Here is a 16,137-nt window from a genome sequence, read left to right as displayed (position 1 = left end):
CTGACAGGTTTTGCCACAGCTTATATTTTAGAAAAAGGTATACAACTTCCAATAGAAGTAATAGGCGTAGGTTAGTGCAATCCCTCTAGATCTCTGCAGTAACCTATGCATTGGGAAGGAGATGACAAGCCACACATTCCTCTCCTTTAGAAACTTAATCAAGAAACTCATCTTTCTCATTATCACTTCACTGTTCAATCTGTTGTCTGAGACCATGATACTGCCTGTGTGCAGATTGCATCTTTAAAGGATACACTATCAGGGTTGTGCAATATAAATATTATAGCTATGCAATTAAGTAGTGATCAAATACATGGCCTTAAAATCAGTGAAAGTACACAAACCACTTGTTTCATGTCTGGGGCCTGTGTAGCCATTCATATCGCTGCTAAACCAACAACAGTTTGCATAAAGTACAGACATGTTAATGAGCTCTGTGTCACTAGTAAATTCCTACAAATAAATAAGGAAGGGTGAACTCCCTGCAAAGAACCCACTTTACACAGATTCTCTCAGTCTATTTTCAAGCATTCAAACTGCTAATCGCAAGCTGGTTACATTCTGTTCAACATAACTACTAAATGAGTGTCAAATAAAAACAGGCAATGTTTCATATGACACGTTTCCTGGCAAAAGACTATTCTTCCAACACCTTTGGATTTAAAAACAAAAGGTATGAATATTAGGTTGGCAATCATAGATGCAATTGGTGCTTGCTCAGTTGCCATTTGCTCATTGCCTGGGACATCATTGCACTGCACTTCAACGAGGCAGGAGATGGACGGAGTGAAAATTATGATCTGCAAATACATCTTCCTATTTATTATGCCGGATGTTATTTTATATGTGAGGTAAGTAGTGTGGTGTGATGACAAGCTCTATAAAGAGTGCTGATAATACCAGTTAGGGAGACAAGATGCTTGTTTTTTTTGTAAAAAAACAAATCCCCATTTTCTCTTCTGGTAGCAGTTAGTACCCATTTACAGGATTCATGGTACATTTATCAAGTCCACGACGCAAAGGCACTTGCACTTTCACTAGGTAAACAAACTGTTCTTGTGGTCAGCTCTGACAGCATTTTACACAGTGTGACAGGGGTCCTTTTATGTTGGTCCAGTACAGAGATACCAGAATAAATTCATATTTCATTTCTTAAAGAAATTGTATTTTTCCAACAACTAAGAACATTTACATAGCGTCAATGAACAGACAGCTACTACATGAAATGTGACAATTTCCAGCTTAACTACTAGATATATACTTAAGGATTTTAAGTGCTCAATTTCCCTTTATATTATTCTAAAACAGCAGCAAATCGGGTGACACGCCGAAAGAAACACACCCAATCGGTAACCCAGACAAACCATATCACATACACTCTTAAAGCACAAACTGTAGCCCAACGACTCAGAACGTGCAAGTTGTCAATGTAAACCATTTGCTTAAGGCTATCATAGGAAGTGCTTTGGCTGTTTTGGAGAGAAAAGTCTGCCTCTGCGAAAATAGAGAGAATGTACTCATTTGAAAAAAATACAATATCAGATTTTTAAGAGTATGGAACAGCAGCAAGCAAATTCACCATATTCCCATCAATTGCTGTAGAAGTTGTCTCGTATTCTAAAGCTGCAGTTACATATGGCTAAGCATATATTGTCTGGTACAAGTGGTTATACAGTTTACTTAGACAATTACTATGCACTGTAGTACCCTTTACAGAATGTTGATGGAGAAAATTTAGAAATGGCCTCCATTAAATAATTTCCTTGCAGCATGACGAGCAGTGCTACTTGCCTGCCAATGAGTGCACTCCAGGTACCTTTAAGGTGTTAAGAAAAGGAGCGAAGATCTTAAGCACACCTAAGTAATGGGCACATGATTGCTACAAGTTGTGCAAAGCGAAGCCTGAGACACCTTAAGGCATAAGTAACCTGTTTCTCTTATGTAGCATACTGCTACAATATAGCGCAATTTACAAATAGCTTGAAAGTTCAACTGGTGCCTTTTGGGCAGCAATATTGAACTGTTTCTTTACATAAGATCTATCAGAATGGCTCACACCTTTGAAAAAGGAATAGCTTGATGCAACTTCACTGGGTTTACTTAGGCAATGGTTTAAGCAGTGCGTTCTTCCACACAGCTAGCCCAGGGTGGCCACGCATTTCTGTGAGTAAGAGTACTGAGAGCGGATGGATCCTTTTGCTAAGAATTTGCACACTTATTTGCCTCTTTTGCCTCGACCCCTTCTAGATGACAGCTTTCCTGGCCCACCTGATGGTGGCGAGCTAGTAGAAGAGGCTACTTCAATGTTGATCTGTCCTTCTTGGATTTCCTGCCTCGTATCTGCTGGCATCCGGTTAATCTTCTGCTGCGTTTCCAGGTAGAACATCACATCACGCAGCTGCTCCTGCATTTCTGTTATTTGCATGTCCTTCTGCTCACTCATTTCCTTCCGCTCGTTTTCCTCTTCCTTTAACTTGTTTTGCAAAACGTTTTGATTTGCTCGCAAACATTTGTTCATCTCTTGCTCTTCTTTGAGTTCCGTGGATAGCTTTGAAATCTTTGAATTCAACTGGGTACACCTTTTGAAAAACAGAAAAAGGAATTATTCTTAACCTCTTCAAAAACATTTTGTTTTTCTAGGACTTAACTATTATAATCAGCACAACAGGTTTCAGAAAAACATATTTAGTCATTCCTCCTTAATAAAAGAAATCTTGCATATATGAAACGTCTTTTGAAATGTTTAGGATGCCCATATCCCATTTTTGTAATCATCTCTGAGCATCCGCCTATAACCTTCACATGCAAGGATGGGAAGACTGGTAGAAAGGGGGGGAGGGGGAGACAAGGTAAAATATTTTCTGAGTACATAGCAAAATGTACTCCAACCAGCCTTGACAATAAGGAATGGATTCCCCTGCCCACCAAGCCTCAAACTCCTCATTCATATGCCTGCAGCACCACCTATATGCCCACTTGGTGCCCCTGATCATCACTTAAGAAACTTATACTCATCCTAGCACAAAGTATTGTTAGCTGTGTCCCCTCCAGAGGTATTTTGGTAGCTATTTTCAGCATGCACATTTCCACACTTATCCATCTCTTATCTTGAGCCTGCTGCTGTCCTAGTCTGTCAGGCTAATGAAAAGAGGAATCATAATTTCCTCCACTCTGCTGATTTCGATGCCATCCTAAAGCATTCACCATGATGATTCTGATTGAATGGCAGAATGCTGAAACTACACAGTCCATTTTTACTGAGGGCCTCCTTGATTGCTCTCTGACTGAAGCTGCACACAAAGTACTTCTCCTCATGTGTTCCAATTCTGCTAGCACTTTATTGTTTCCAAGATGACCTAACTGTTAATGGAGTTAAGATCCCTTCTGTAACAGCCATAATGCTGACACCCACTTGTTCTTTCCAGGTGTTGGGACTTCTGTATTCCTTTTTGCTATACCTCAGTCTGTGCATAAGATCACATTTTAAATACCTTTCTATTTACCTGACTATGCAGGATAATTACAGCTTGGCCAAAGTCTCTGCTCTACTTGTATTACACGGAGGACAGCAATATAGTGATGAATGGATTGCTTGAATTCATTTCAGCCACTGGCATTTACTCTGGGCCGCAATAAAGTCCATTGTTTTTTTACCCACCTGATCATCTCAGACAGGAATCAGACATGCAGAACAGCATTGGTCATGCCCCTTTCTACCATTTTCACTACTTTAATTCTTCACATTTTCAAAATTCCTCAAAATCACAAGAGATGTGGTTTTACGAGCAGGCTATGAATTGTAAAAGCCCAGGGCAAAAACAAGTCACCCAGCCCCTTTTCACAGCAGCATTACAATCTTCATTTCCAAACCATTTAGAAGACTTCAGGTACCTACTTTCTTTCCACAGCTTGCTTTTCTTTCACCAGGTTATTCAGCTTTTGTTCCAGACTGTCACACTTCTCAATTGTTTCCTTAAACTTAGTCTTCATATTGTTAATCTACAAAAAGGAATATTACATTGTCCTATTATTTTTCAAATAGTCATACATTTCAAATGTAATAACAAATTATGTGCCCGTAGTAAAGGTGAATGCTTAAACGAAGTTATTAGAGAATGTAAAAATATTTTACTGCTGTGCTCCATGAGCTGTTTTCTTGGAGGGAAGCTGTGTACGGTTTACCAAAGTGCTCCCATATGGCTAAGTCTTTTGGACAATGCACTCCCGCTGAAAGTTATCAGCAGGTAAAACCAAATTCGTGTATCAGTAGGGATGTGTAGTCACCCTTCTATTTTGTTAAAATACATGCTCTTGTAGCACTCTTTTACCATTAAGGCCTTTTGTCGGTTTTCAGTGTTCAACATACGCTCACTTGCAGTGTTGGGATGATTCCTTAATCTCCGGGTAGTTTTTTGCGGTCCCATAATGCACCAAAGCCATCGCCTCTCTGTTACAGTGCTAGTGAAACCTTTAACATCCCCAGTATGTTCAGAAATGAAAATGTCACTTACCCAGTGTACATCTGTTCGTGGCATCAGTCGCTGAGATTCACATGGTATGCATGAGCTCGCCATCTGGTGTTGGGTCGGAGTGTTACAAGTTGTTTTTCTTCGAAGAAGTGTTTTCGAGTCACGGGACCGAGTGACTCCTCCTTCTGTGCTCATTGCGCATGGGCGTCGACTCCATCTTCGATTGTTTTCCCCGCAGAGGGTGAGGTAGGAGTTGTACTATAGTAATAGTGCCCGCGCAATGAAAAATGTAAGTATGTACCTATTAAAGGATTAATTAATATATATACAAATGTACAAAATTGAAGGTAACTTCTGAACTGCTACAGGCTTCCGGGGAGGTGGGTGGGTCCATGTGAATCTCAGCGACTGATGCCACGAACAGATGTACACTGGGTAAGTGACATTTTCAGTTCGATGGCATCTGTCGCTGTAGATACACATGGTATGCATAGACTAGTAAGCAGTTAGTTCCCCATAAGCGGTGGTTTAGCCTGTAGGAGTAGAAGTTGTCTGAAATAGAGTTCTTAATACAGCTTGACCTACTGTAGCTTGTTGTGCGGATAGCACATCTATACAGTAGTGTTTGGTGAATGTGTGAGGCGTAGACCAAGTGGCTGCCTTACATATTTCCTGCATTGGGATGTTTCCTAAAAAGGCCATTGAAGCACCTTTTTTCCTTGTTGAATGTGCCCTGGGAGTAATGGGCAGTTGTCTTTTTGCTTTAAGGTAGCAGATTTGGATGCATTTAACTATCCATCTGGCTATACCTTGTTTTGATATTGGGTTACCTGCATGAGGTTTTTGGAATGCAATAAATAGCTGTTTAGTTTTTCTGATGTTCTTTGTTCTGTCAATGTAGTACATTAATGCTCTTTTGACATCTAATGTATGTAGTGCTCTTTCAGCCACAGAATCTGGCTGTGGGAAAAATACTGGTAGTTCTACCGTTTGATTTAGATGGAATGGTGAAATAACTTTTGGTAAAAATTTTGGATTAGGTCGTAGGACGACCTTATTTTTATGTATTTGTATAAAAGGCTCTTGTGTTGTGAACGCTTGAATTTCACTTACTCTTCTTAGAGATGTAAGGGCGATGAGAAAGGCAACTTTCCAGGTTAGGAATTGTATTCCGCAAGAGTGCATGGGTTCGAAAGGTGGACCCATGAGTCTTGTTAGAACCACGTTTAGGTTCCATGAAGGAACAGGTGGTGTTCTTGGTGGTATAATTCTTTTAAGCCCTTCTATAAGTGCTTTGATAACTGGTATCCTATACAAGGAAGTTGAATAGGTAGTTTGCAGGTATGCAGATATTGCTGCAAGGTGTATTTTAATAGAAGAGAAGGCTAGCTTTGCTTTTTGTAAATGGAGCAAGTAATTTACTATATGTTTTGGAGTTGCATCTAGCGGTTGTATCTGATTATGATGGCAGTACCAAACAAATCTTTTCCACTTACTTGCGTAGCAGTGTCTAGTGGATGGCCTTCTGGCCTGCTTTATGACTTCCATACACTCTTGGCTAAGTTGTAAGTGTCCGAATTCTAGGATTTCAGGAGCCAGATTGCTAGATTCAGCGATGCTGGGTCCGGGTGTCTGATCTGTTGGTTGTGTTGCGTTGCGTTAACAGATCTGGTTTGTTGGGCAGTTTGATGTGTGGTACTACAGACAGATCTAGCAGTGTTGTGTACCAGGGTTGTCTTGCCCAAGTTGGTGCTATTAAAATGAGTTTGAGTTTGTTTTGACTCAATTTGTTTACTAGGTAAGGAAGGAGAGGGAGAGGAGGAAAAGCGTAAGCAAATATTCCTGACCAGTTCATCCATAGGGCATTGCCTTGGGATTGCTTGTGTGGGTATCTGGACGCGAAGTTTTGGCATTTTGCGTTCTCTTTTGTTGCAAATAAGTCTATTTGTGGTGTTCCCCAGAGTGTGAAGTAGGTGTTCAGAATCTGTGGGTGGATTTCCCATTCGTGGACTTGCTGGTGATCTCGAGAGAGATTGTCTGCCAGCTGATTCTGGATCCCCGGAATAAACTGTGCTATTAGACCAATCTGATGGTGGATTGCCCACTTCCATATTTTTTGAGCTAACAAGCTTAACTGCGTTGAATGTGTTCCTCCTTGTTTGTTTAGATAATACATCGTTGTCATGTTGTCTGTTTTGACAAGGATGTATTTGTGGGTTATGATTGGTTGGAAAGCTTTTAGTGCTTGAAAAACTGCTAATAATTCTAGATGATTTATATGCAGTTTTGTTTGATGTATGTTCCATTGTCCTCTTATGTTGTGTTGATTGAGATGTGCTCCCCACCCTGTCATGGAAGCATCTGTTGTTATTACGTACTCTGGCACTGGGTCTTGGAAAGGCCGCCCTATGTTTAAATTTATACTGTTCCACCATAGAAGCGAGAGGTAAGTTTGGCGGTCTAGCAACACCAGATCTAGAAGGTGACCCTGTGCTTGAGACCACTGTGAGGCTAGGCACTGTTGTAAGGGCCTCATGTGCAGTCTTGCGTTTGGGACAATGGCTATGCATGAGGACATCATGCCTAGGAGCTGTAGTATTGTTCTTGCTTGTATTGTTTGGTTTGGAGACATGTGTTGAATGACCCTGTTGAAATTGTGGATCCTTTGTGGAGTTGGCGTTGCTACTCCTTTTGTCGTGTCTATTATGGCTCCTAGATATTGCTGTACTTTGCTTGGCAGAATGTTTGATTTTGCAAAGTTGACGGTGAACCCTAGTTTGTAGAGGGTTTGTATGACTTGATTTGTGTGGTTTGAGCATTGTGTGAGCGAACTGGTTTTGATTAGCCAGTCGTCTAGATACGGGAACACATGTATTTGCTGCCTTCTGATGTGTGCAGCGACTACTGCTAGGCATTTTGTGAATACTCTTGGAGCGGTTGTTAAACCAAAAGGCAATACTTTGAATTGGTAATGTATTCCTTTGAATACAAACCTTAGATATTTCCTGTGTGATTGATGTATTGGTATATGGAAATATGCGTCCTTGAGGTCTAGGGTTGTCATGTAGTTGTGTTTTTTGAGCAATGGTAACACTTCTTGTAGTGTGACCATGTGAAAGTGGTCTGATTTGATGAATGTGTTTACTACTCTGAGGTCTAGAATTGGTCTCAGTGTTTCGTCCTTTTTTGGTATCAAGAAGTACAGTGAATAAACTCCTGTGTTTATTTGTGTGCTTGGTACTAATTCTATTGCATTTTTTTGCAGTAGTGCTTGAACTTCTATCTCTAGAAGCTGTGAATGGTATTTTGATAAATTTTGTGATTTTGGTGGTATGTCTGGAGGGAATTGCAGGAATTCTATGCAATAACCATGCTGGATAATTGCTAGGACCCATGTGTCTGTAGTTATTTTGTCCCATGCTTCGTAATATTGACGTATCCTCCCCCCCACTGGTGTTGTGTGGGAGGGGTGTGTGACATGTGAGTCACTGCTTGTTGGTAGTGGTTTTGGGGCTTTGAAATCTTCCCCTATTCCTAGGGAATTGCCCCCCTCTATACTGGCCCCGAAAACCTCCCCTGTACTGTCCCTGGTAGGTGGGCGGTGCGGACTGTGAGGTGCTAGCTTGTGTGGCCTGACCCCGAAACCCTCCTCTAAAAGGCGTTTTGCGGAAGGTGTTATAAGATCCTCTGCTCTGCGGGGAGTAGAGTGCGCCCATGGCCTTGGCAGTGTCAGTGTCCTTCTTGAGCTTTTCTATGGCTGTGTCGACCTCCGGACCGAACAGAAGTTTTTCGTTTACTGGCATGTTAAGCACTGCCTGCTGAATTTCTGGCTTGAATCCAGACGTTCTGAGCCATGCGTGCCTACGGATGGTAACCGACGTATTAATGGTCCTTGCGGCCGTGTCTGCTGCATCCATGGAGGAGCGTATTTGATTGTTGGAAATGTTTTGACCCTCCTCAACAACCTGTTTTGCTCTTTTTTGCAGATCTTTTGGGAGATGTTCAATGAGATGCTGCATCTCATCCCAGTGGGCTCTGTCGTATCGCGCTAGCAGCGCTTGTGAATTTGCGATGCGCCACTGGTTTGCTGCTTGGACAGCAACCCTCTTCCCGGCTGCATCGAACTTCCTACTTTCTTTATCTGGGGGAGGTGCATCCCCAGAAGTGTGTGAGTTTGCCCGTTTTCTGGCAGCCCCTACCACCACAGAATCTGGTGGCAGCTGAGAGGTGATGAATACAGGGTCCGTAGGAGGCGCCTTATACTTTTTGTCCACCCTAGGCGTCACTGCCCTACTTTTAACTGGCTCCTTGAAAATGTCCTTTGCATGGCGTAGCATGCCTGGGAGCATCGGCAGGCTTTGGTAGGAGCTGTGGGTTGAAGAGAGGGTGTTAAATAAAAAATCATCCTCTACTTGTTCCGAGTGGAGTTCCACATTATGGAATAGTGCTGCTCTAGCCACCACTTGTGAGTAGGCTGTGCTGTCTTCCGGTGGTGATGGCCTAGTTGGGTATGTGTCTGGGCTGTTATCAGACACTGGTGCGTCGTACAAGTCCCACGCATCCTGATCTTGGTCATCGTGGCTCATGGCGGTGTGAGCTGGCGAATGTGACGGGGTGTAAGTTGGCGAAGCCGGAGTTACAGGTGGAGGTGAGGGAGGAGGTATTACCTTTTGTGCTGTTTGTTGCTGAGAAGTAAACTGAAGCGTTCTCTTTCGTTTGACAGGTGGAAGGGTACTGATCTTCCCAGTCCCCTGCTGAATAAAGATACGCTTTTGCGTGTGATCCACGTCAGTGGATTGCAGTTCTTGTTCAAATCTATGTTTCTTCATTTGAGAAGACATAGAATGCTCTTCAGTATAGGAGCCAGAAACAGGGTCTGATGTGGCTTTTTTCGGCTCCGAAAACCCTGTCGATTGTTTTTTCGGCTCCGAGGTAACCTTCCTCTTTTTCTGTGCCGAAAATTCTTGGCCTCTATGGTCTTCGGCGCCACTGTCTCGGCGTCGATCCGTGTCGACACCGAACTCTCGGTGTCGATGCTTCTGTTTAGCACTCTCTCGGTCCCGAGGAGGCTGCGTGCCGGTGTCTCGACCGGAGTCGGACGATCTCGACACTGAATGGGCCTTTTTCGGCGCCGATTGTTGGTCACCGAGAATTTGGGTGGAGCCATGGCCGGTTGGCAGTGGCGTCCCCTGGGCCTTCTTTCCTTTTTTAAGGTCTGATCTCGACGTCTTACTCACAGTTCTTGTAGAGTCTAGCTCGTCGGAGTCTGAATCCTGGATGGAAAAGGATTCCTCCTGTTCCTCTTCTGTCTCGAACTGTCGACGCTCTTTTGGCGTGGACGCCATCTGCAGTCTTCTCGCTCGACGGTCGCGCAGAGTTTTTCGGGACCGGAACGCCCGACAGGCCTCAAGGGATTCTTCGCTGTGCTCGGGTGACAGGCACAGATTACAGACCGAGTGTAGGTCCGTATAAGGATATTTGTTGTGGCATTCGGGGCAGAATCGAAACGGGGTCCGTTCCATCGGCGTTGTTCTCCACGCGGTCGGGCCGACTAGGCCCCGACGGGGTGCCGAAATCTACCCCGAAGGGCACCGAAGCGCTTCGATGTTCAACGCGTCGTCGTATGTGTCTATCTCTAACCGGATCGCAACGATACCGTCGAAAATCTTCCGTTTTCAGCTATCTTTCCGTTCCGAAACTCGGAGCGACAGGAACACGTCCGAACCCGATGGCGGAAAGAAAACAATCGAAGATGGAGTCGACGCCCATGCGCAATGAGCACAGAAGGAGGAGTCACTCGGTCCCGTGACTCGAAAACACTTCTTCGAAGAAAAACAACTTGTAACACTCCGACCCAACACCAGATGGCGAGCTCATGCATACCATGTGTATCTACAGCGACAGATGCCATCGAACTCTATATTACCACTCTTTACGGTCTGGTGCTCTGTCTTTCCCCAAAGTAGTTACGGCCTGTCCAGCTACATATAACACCACTGCCATCATCTTACCTCTTCTACAGAGTAAGGGAAAGGTTTGTCAGTTGGGCTAGCCCAGAATGGTACAAACACAAAGTTGGAAGGTGGAAGTCCCAAACATTGTGTTTACAGTGTTGAGGATGTCTGTTTGTAGGTGCCTTGTACCGGACACTGCCAGAGGATATAGAGTAGTGTTCCACCACAAATAAGTACTGGTCCTGTTTCAATCACAGGCTTGCGGTTTGGCAGGTGGGCTTGTGTCAATCACAGGCTTGCAGTTTGGCAGGTGGGCTTGTGTCAATCACAGGCTTGCAGTTTGGCAGGTGATGGATACCAGCATATCATAGTTTTTATTTTCACCTCTCATTCAAGGTGCCATGAACCTCAGAGTCGTATTTTTTCAATAGACACACGTCATCTTCTCTTGTAATGAGCCATTCTTTTTAAACAAAGGCAACAGTAGACTAACCAGAAGCCTAATTTTGGCACTCGTTATGCAGTATCAGACTTGGTAATAAGGGGTCTCTGAAAGCCCAAACATCTTTTTGATGTATTCAAAGGATCTTATATGCCAGCTTCATCAAACTAGTCTACTACTCTGAAATAGCCCAAGTTCGTCCAGACAGTTAAGGTTCCTCCATTTTGTGAGCTGGAGAAAAAGCCAGATTGTCCAGTATCGGTGTGAAGGGAAGAGGGAATGTCGTCAACTCCACTCTTGTGACCACTCATCCCAGATTACCAGGGTCGCCCTTGGTACAAGTAGGGACCATAGTCCCCATGATCAGACACTCTTTTCTAGCTTATGTGCCTACCATATTTTGATGCCTGCAACATGTTTGGTCCATAAAATAATAATGTCTCTTAGTTCTGAGGTGCCCCCATTCAACCACAAACCTGAGTTCGGAGGTCTGGTAGTATTGTTTTACGTTGGGTAGGCCTAATCACCTGACCGAGGGGTGGTTTATGCATTACATGTCTGTCAAATCTCTGTTCCCAGGCCCAAAAAAGCACCTTCACAAATCTAATAAATCCCCCCCCCCAAAAAAAAGTTTATCCCCAGAAGTAACTGCCACCCATAAAAATATGAACCCCTTGAGGAACTAACAACTAATCCACAGTACACAGGTTCAAGACAAATGCTCAGTCCCTACCCTCCCAGCGCGCGCGCGCATCCCCTTCCCCCACCCCACCTCCCCATACAGCCACAAAAACTCAAGGGTCAAAGAGAAAGATGGGAGAAGAGACTCCAAACAACAGCCCAAAAGCATTACATTTTCATTTTCTTATCTGAATCTGTCTAATTACCAATATCGCTGGAGAGGCTAGCCTGCACATTTTTCATATTGTCTCTGCAAAGCTGCTATCCCCTCTTCTCTCGAGGCGCTGCTTCAGGTGCTACAACAACACATGACCGGGTATTCCTAGGCTAGCCAGCACACCCAAGGTGGCCCGGCCTCTGGAGAGAGACCTCATTCCAATGCTGACTCGGAGCTTCAGTGGATGTAGTTGCAATGCACACATTTTGTTTTACCTACCGAGAGGACCTTATCTATTGTTGGAACATGCAGAAGTAATCTGGAAAGAGCATTTGCCTTTGGAGCAAAGGATCCTTACATCAGGTTGTCATGCAACTTGGAGCATCACATCTTGGTCCATGTACCACTAAGGGATGGCACAGAGCACTATAAGATGGCCTTACAACGTCACACTGTGAGCTCATTCAATGAAAAAGCTCTGAGAGGGAGAATTCAGGACTGCTCTGGATTTGATCTCTCGATTTCTTCTGGAACCCATACAATTCTTGTGTTGTTTTGTAGGCCTTTCCTTTACATCCTCCACAGCATCTTCCAGGTATTTCATGGTATCGAACATGTACATGACCGTGGTCTGCAGGGCCTGGAGTTTGTCTTCTACCACCAATATTAGCCCCTTTAATTCAGTGTTATGATCAATCAAGTTGAAGAGATCCTTGCAAAGGAGAGACACATCCAGTCAGAATTCATCTGTTTCTCAAGTGGCTTCCTTCTTTGTGGAGGTAACTGACACTACCCCACTCATTGTCCCCACCCTTCTTCAGAGCCAGTCTGTGCATACACTTCCTTGCAATTTGGCATATTCATAAATTTCAGTCTGTTGTGAGGAGGGGTGGCCTTTATCCTTGACCAATGTTAGAATCTGTCCCAGGTGAGGGTTGAGGGGACAGGAGTGGGTGAACGGAACTTGGGCAGTTCAGAAATCATAGGCCTCACAGCACTAAGGTATTAAATGGTTTGTCAGAAGTTACTTAAAGCACCAGTAGGCCGGTCATAATATCAATGCACAGGGTAGTTCCTCCTGGTGAAGTCCTGCATCCTTCATGCATGTACACCAATGCAGTCTGCTAAGTGATGGGAAGGGGGTGACTGTACAACCAGCTGTTGCAAATACTGTTGGCCCCATGGTACAGCCACCAGGGCGCATTACACATGCCAGGGATGGAGAGATAAATCACAGGCCCAGAGTGCCTGCAGCTCCTACGGTTAAGTCAATGGCATCCACGTTGTTAGATTAATTTGGTAATGATGAAGGCCACACAGGAAAAGCAAATAAATAACACCCCCTTACCAGTCAACTGTGTTGCTTCACTCAGGGGGCATCTCGTCAGCAAAGTGCAGTCAAAGACTAAGGTAGGGTCCCCCTGGAACCTCAACAGTACCCACCCTGAAATGGCAGATCCTTCTCTTGTCCAACCTTCCTTTCCAACACTTCTCAGTCAGGCACTGGGCTTCACTGCACTCCCCACAAGTCTTCATGCAGGAAGACTGTTCCAGCACTCCTGGCACAAGCCCAAGACAGGCTTCCCTGCACAGTTGGCTGCATGCTGCCGGCAGTTGCTTCCTGTGCTTCTCAACAAGGTCAGATCATCACAGCAGTCTTCCAACACTAGGCCAGGGCAATGACTACAAACTGTTCCAGGAAGTTCAGCCTCTCCTCCCTTCTGTACTGGCCCTGAAATCACACAGAGCACCATGGGCACATGTAAGGGCTGCCGCACTCTGTTCCCTCTCGATCGGGTGGCTGGACACTGCCAGATCAGCTGTCCTCTGGAAATCAGATCAGCATCTTGTGGCCTCAAGACAGTAGGGAATGTTCAGGCCGCAGCTGACGAGGCCTGCTCCTGTAATTAGCTGCTCACAGTCGGGTGCCACCTGCACTGCAACTACTCCCCTTCGCCCTCTCTTCTCCTCCTCCAAGTAACTAATCAAGGTTCCAAGAGGATCCCATCACCATCACTCATCGCATAACTGGGACCAGGCGAGGCATCAGGAAGGCACGCCTGCTTCTCAGTCATTGTGTGTGCCCTCTGTTCCTCTTAACTCTCTATTTTATCACACATATTAAAAGTTTATAAGATGACACTATCAAATTAGCTTGGCCCAGGGCTATGTTTCCATTCTGATACATCTTGTCACCTTCCATATTCTTTGTCATGAAGTAGTTGTAGGCACTTGCCTACAATGAATGCAGAAAACTGAATTACATAACGCATGGATCCCACAATGATGCGTATACAAAGTAGAATTGTATATAGAATCCAATGCATACTCCAAAATACAGCATCAAACCATATTGTGTATTTAAAGCACTCAATTCTACATTTCACTTAAAACTAAAAACTACTGGGGGAAAGGAGGCAAGATGTTGGAGCAGTAAGACGTATCCCTCCGGACTCCCCATCTGGCTTAAAGCCATCAAAGGCCATTCTGGCTCCAGGAAAGGTTGCCGGCACTGGAAGTAGGTTCCTGAACATGCAGACTGCATCCCTGTAAAAATACAGTTTTTCTGCAATGTGTGGGTCAGAAGGCCAAGGCCTCATTGCTTCCAAGATGGCTGCTCACAGTCTACCTAGTCAGTGGACAAAGTGGCGGCACCTTCGAGCAGCGTGCTAAAGAGTGCTATCCCTGGAAGGCCCAGGAACCCCGCAGGAAAGAAGCAGCAGAAAACAAGCCACTCTGAAAAATACACTTCACCCATGAGGTAGCAAGGAGTGGAGGTGCTCAGTAGTGTTCTGAAGTCAGGTGGGGGGGAGGGACGTCTGAGATATTCAAACTGGTAGGTTCGGGCTAGCAATGAGGTGACACATGAGCCAGTGTAGGAGCAGAGTGGTACCCTAGGTGACAACCTTCTGGAAGGCCCCCAGTAAGACAATAGCAGGCATTAGAAACCGCAGGCAGTGGTAGACACCAGAATCAAATTGACTATATCAGCAAAGATGGGCAACAATATCAAACTAGCCTATCAACATCACTTCCACCCCATCAGAGAGCCAGGGAAAAGTGAGGAGTTTGTGGGACAGATGGGTGACCCTGTTGTGACTAACACTACAAAGAGACTGTGGTGGTGAATTGGTCTCCCAGTGTCACAGCAGAGGAGTGAAGTTCCTTGCTCATCTCTCATGTACTGCTGAACCGCTCTGCTTCCTCCCCATTTTCCTGAGTGCTTTCTCCTACTTTTTACAAGTTTTTTTTCTTCTTTCTATGGGCTTTCCGTCTTCCCTTGCTAGTCCCTCATTTTTTACTTCTTTCTCTTCCCCCCAGTTTTCTGTGTGCTTTCTCCTTCTTTTCCGTTTTTTTTACTGCTTTCTCCTTTCTTTTGCCCCGGTTTTTGAGTGTTTTTTCCTGCTTTTCCCTCATATTTCTTTTTTTACTGCTTTCGACTTCCTTTCCTCCCATTTACTCTCCTTTCCCTCATTTTGTACTGTTTTCTTACTTCCCCTTGTTTTCTGAGTGCTTTTTCTTCATTTTTCACTGCGTCTTCTTGTTCTTTTCTCATTTGCTAATCATGCCTGCTGCCTGGCACAACTCCTGTGTATTCTACTCAATACATGATCGCTTGGCAAACATGCTATGGCGATCTGGGGCACGATATCATCCCTCAACCTGGATGTAATTTTCCTCACAGAGACCTAGCTGAACCCTGCCCCAGACATGGTTATCGCCTCGCCCGAAGGCTACAAGATAACACACTGGGACCAAATCAACATAAACCGAGGTGGAATTGCAATCATCTACAAAGACACCATCCGCTGCCCAACCTCCTCAGACGACCTAAACCTGATAATGGAGCATTTCAATTTCCAACTTCACACAGATGGAAAAAGTACCATCAGAGACACCCTCACATACAGACCACCGGGACCACACCCCAACTTTGGCAACGCCATCCCTGACCTCATCGCCCTTATCGCCACTGACTCAGAGCACTAAATCTTCCTAAGAGACCTTAATTTCTACGTCAGCGACCCAACAACACCAACATAACTGGCCTCCTGGAAAGCATGAGCATCATCAGCATCTAGTAATTTGTCACAGACCCCACCCACATCGCAGGACACACAATCGACCCCATTTTTATGAACAGTAATAAAGTACAACCACGTCTCACAGCTCACCTGGACCGAACACTACAGCGTCCACTTCACCATCTTAGGATATACCAACACTAGAATCACACCCCCAGCTCCACACACACAAACTGGAAAAAGGTATCAGAAGACCAGTGGAACTATGCTCTCAACTCCCACCTCCCAGACACATCACCCAACCCAGAACAGGCCACAAAACGTTTCCCAGTGAATCACAGGAACGTACCGACACAATCGCCCCCGCCAAGCCAGCCAAACCCAAAGTACTGGCCAGAAGAGCCAGTGG

The 16,137-nt window shown here is 44.7% G+C and overlaps 1 protein-coding gene across 1 annotated transcript in view; it reads right to left on the bottom strand.

Moving 5' to 3' along the window:
• Nucleotides 1–1,143: 1,143 nt before the first annotated feature.
• BRAP (BRCA1 associated protein) overlaps nt 1,144–16,137 on the bottom strand; it is a 218,404-nt gene continuing 203,410 nt past the window's right edge. Inside the window, exons 11-12 of the mRNA XM_069214836.1 lie at nt 3,896–3,999; nt 1,144–2,579 (exon numbers count right to left, since the gene is read on the bottom strand). Coding sequence (XP_069070937.1) covers nt 2,216–2,579; nt 3,896–3,999 — 468 coding nt within the window. The 3' untranslated portion in view covers nt 1,144–2,215. The remainder of the gene's footprint in view (nt 2,580–3,895; nt 4,000–16,137) is intronic.

This window comes from Pleurodeles waltl, chromosome 11 (genome assembly GCF_031143425.1).
Source record: "Pleurodeles waltl isolate 20211129_DDA chromosome 11, aPleWal1.hap1.20221129, whole genome shotgun sequence".
Classification (NCBI taxonomy): domain Eukaryota; kingdom Metazoa; phylum Chordata; class Amphibia; order Caudata; family Salamandridae; genus Pleurodeles; species Pleurodeles waltl.
Note: the sequence above shows the minus strand (reverse complement) of the source record. Positions and strands in the feature narration are given on the sequence as shown.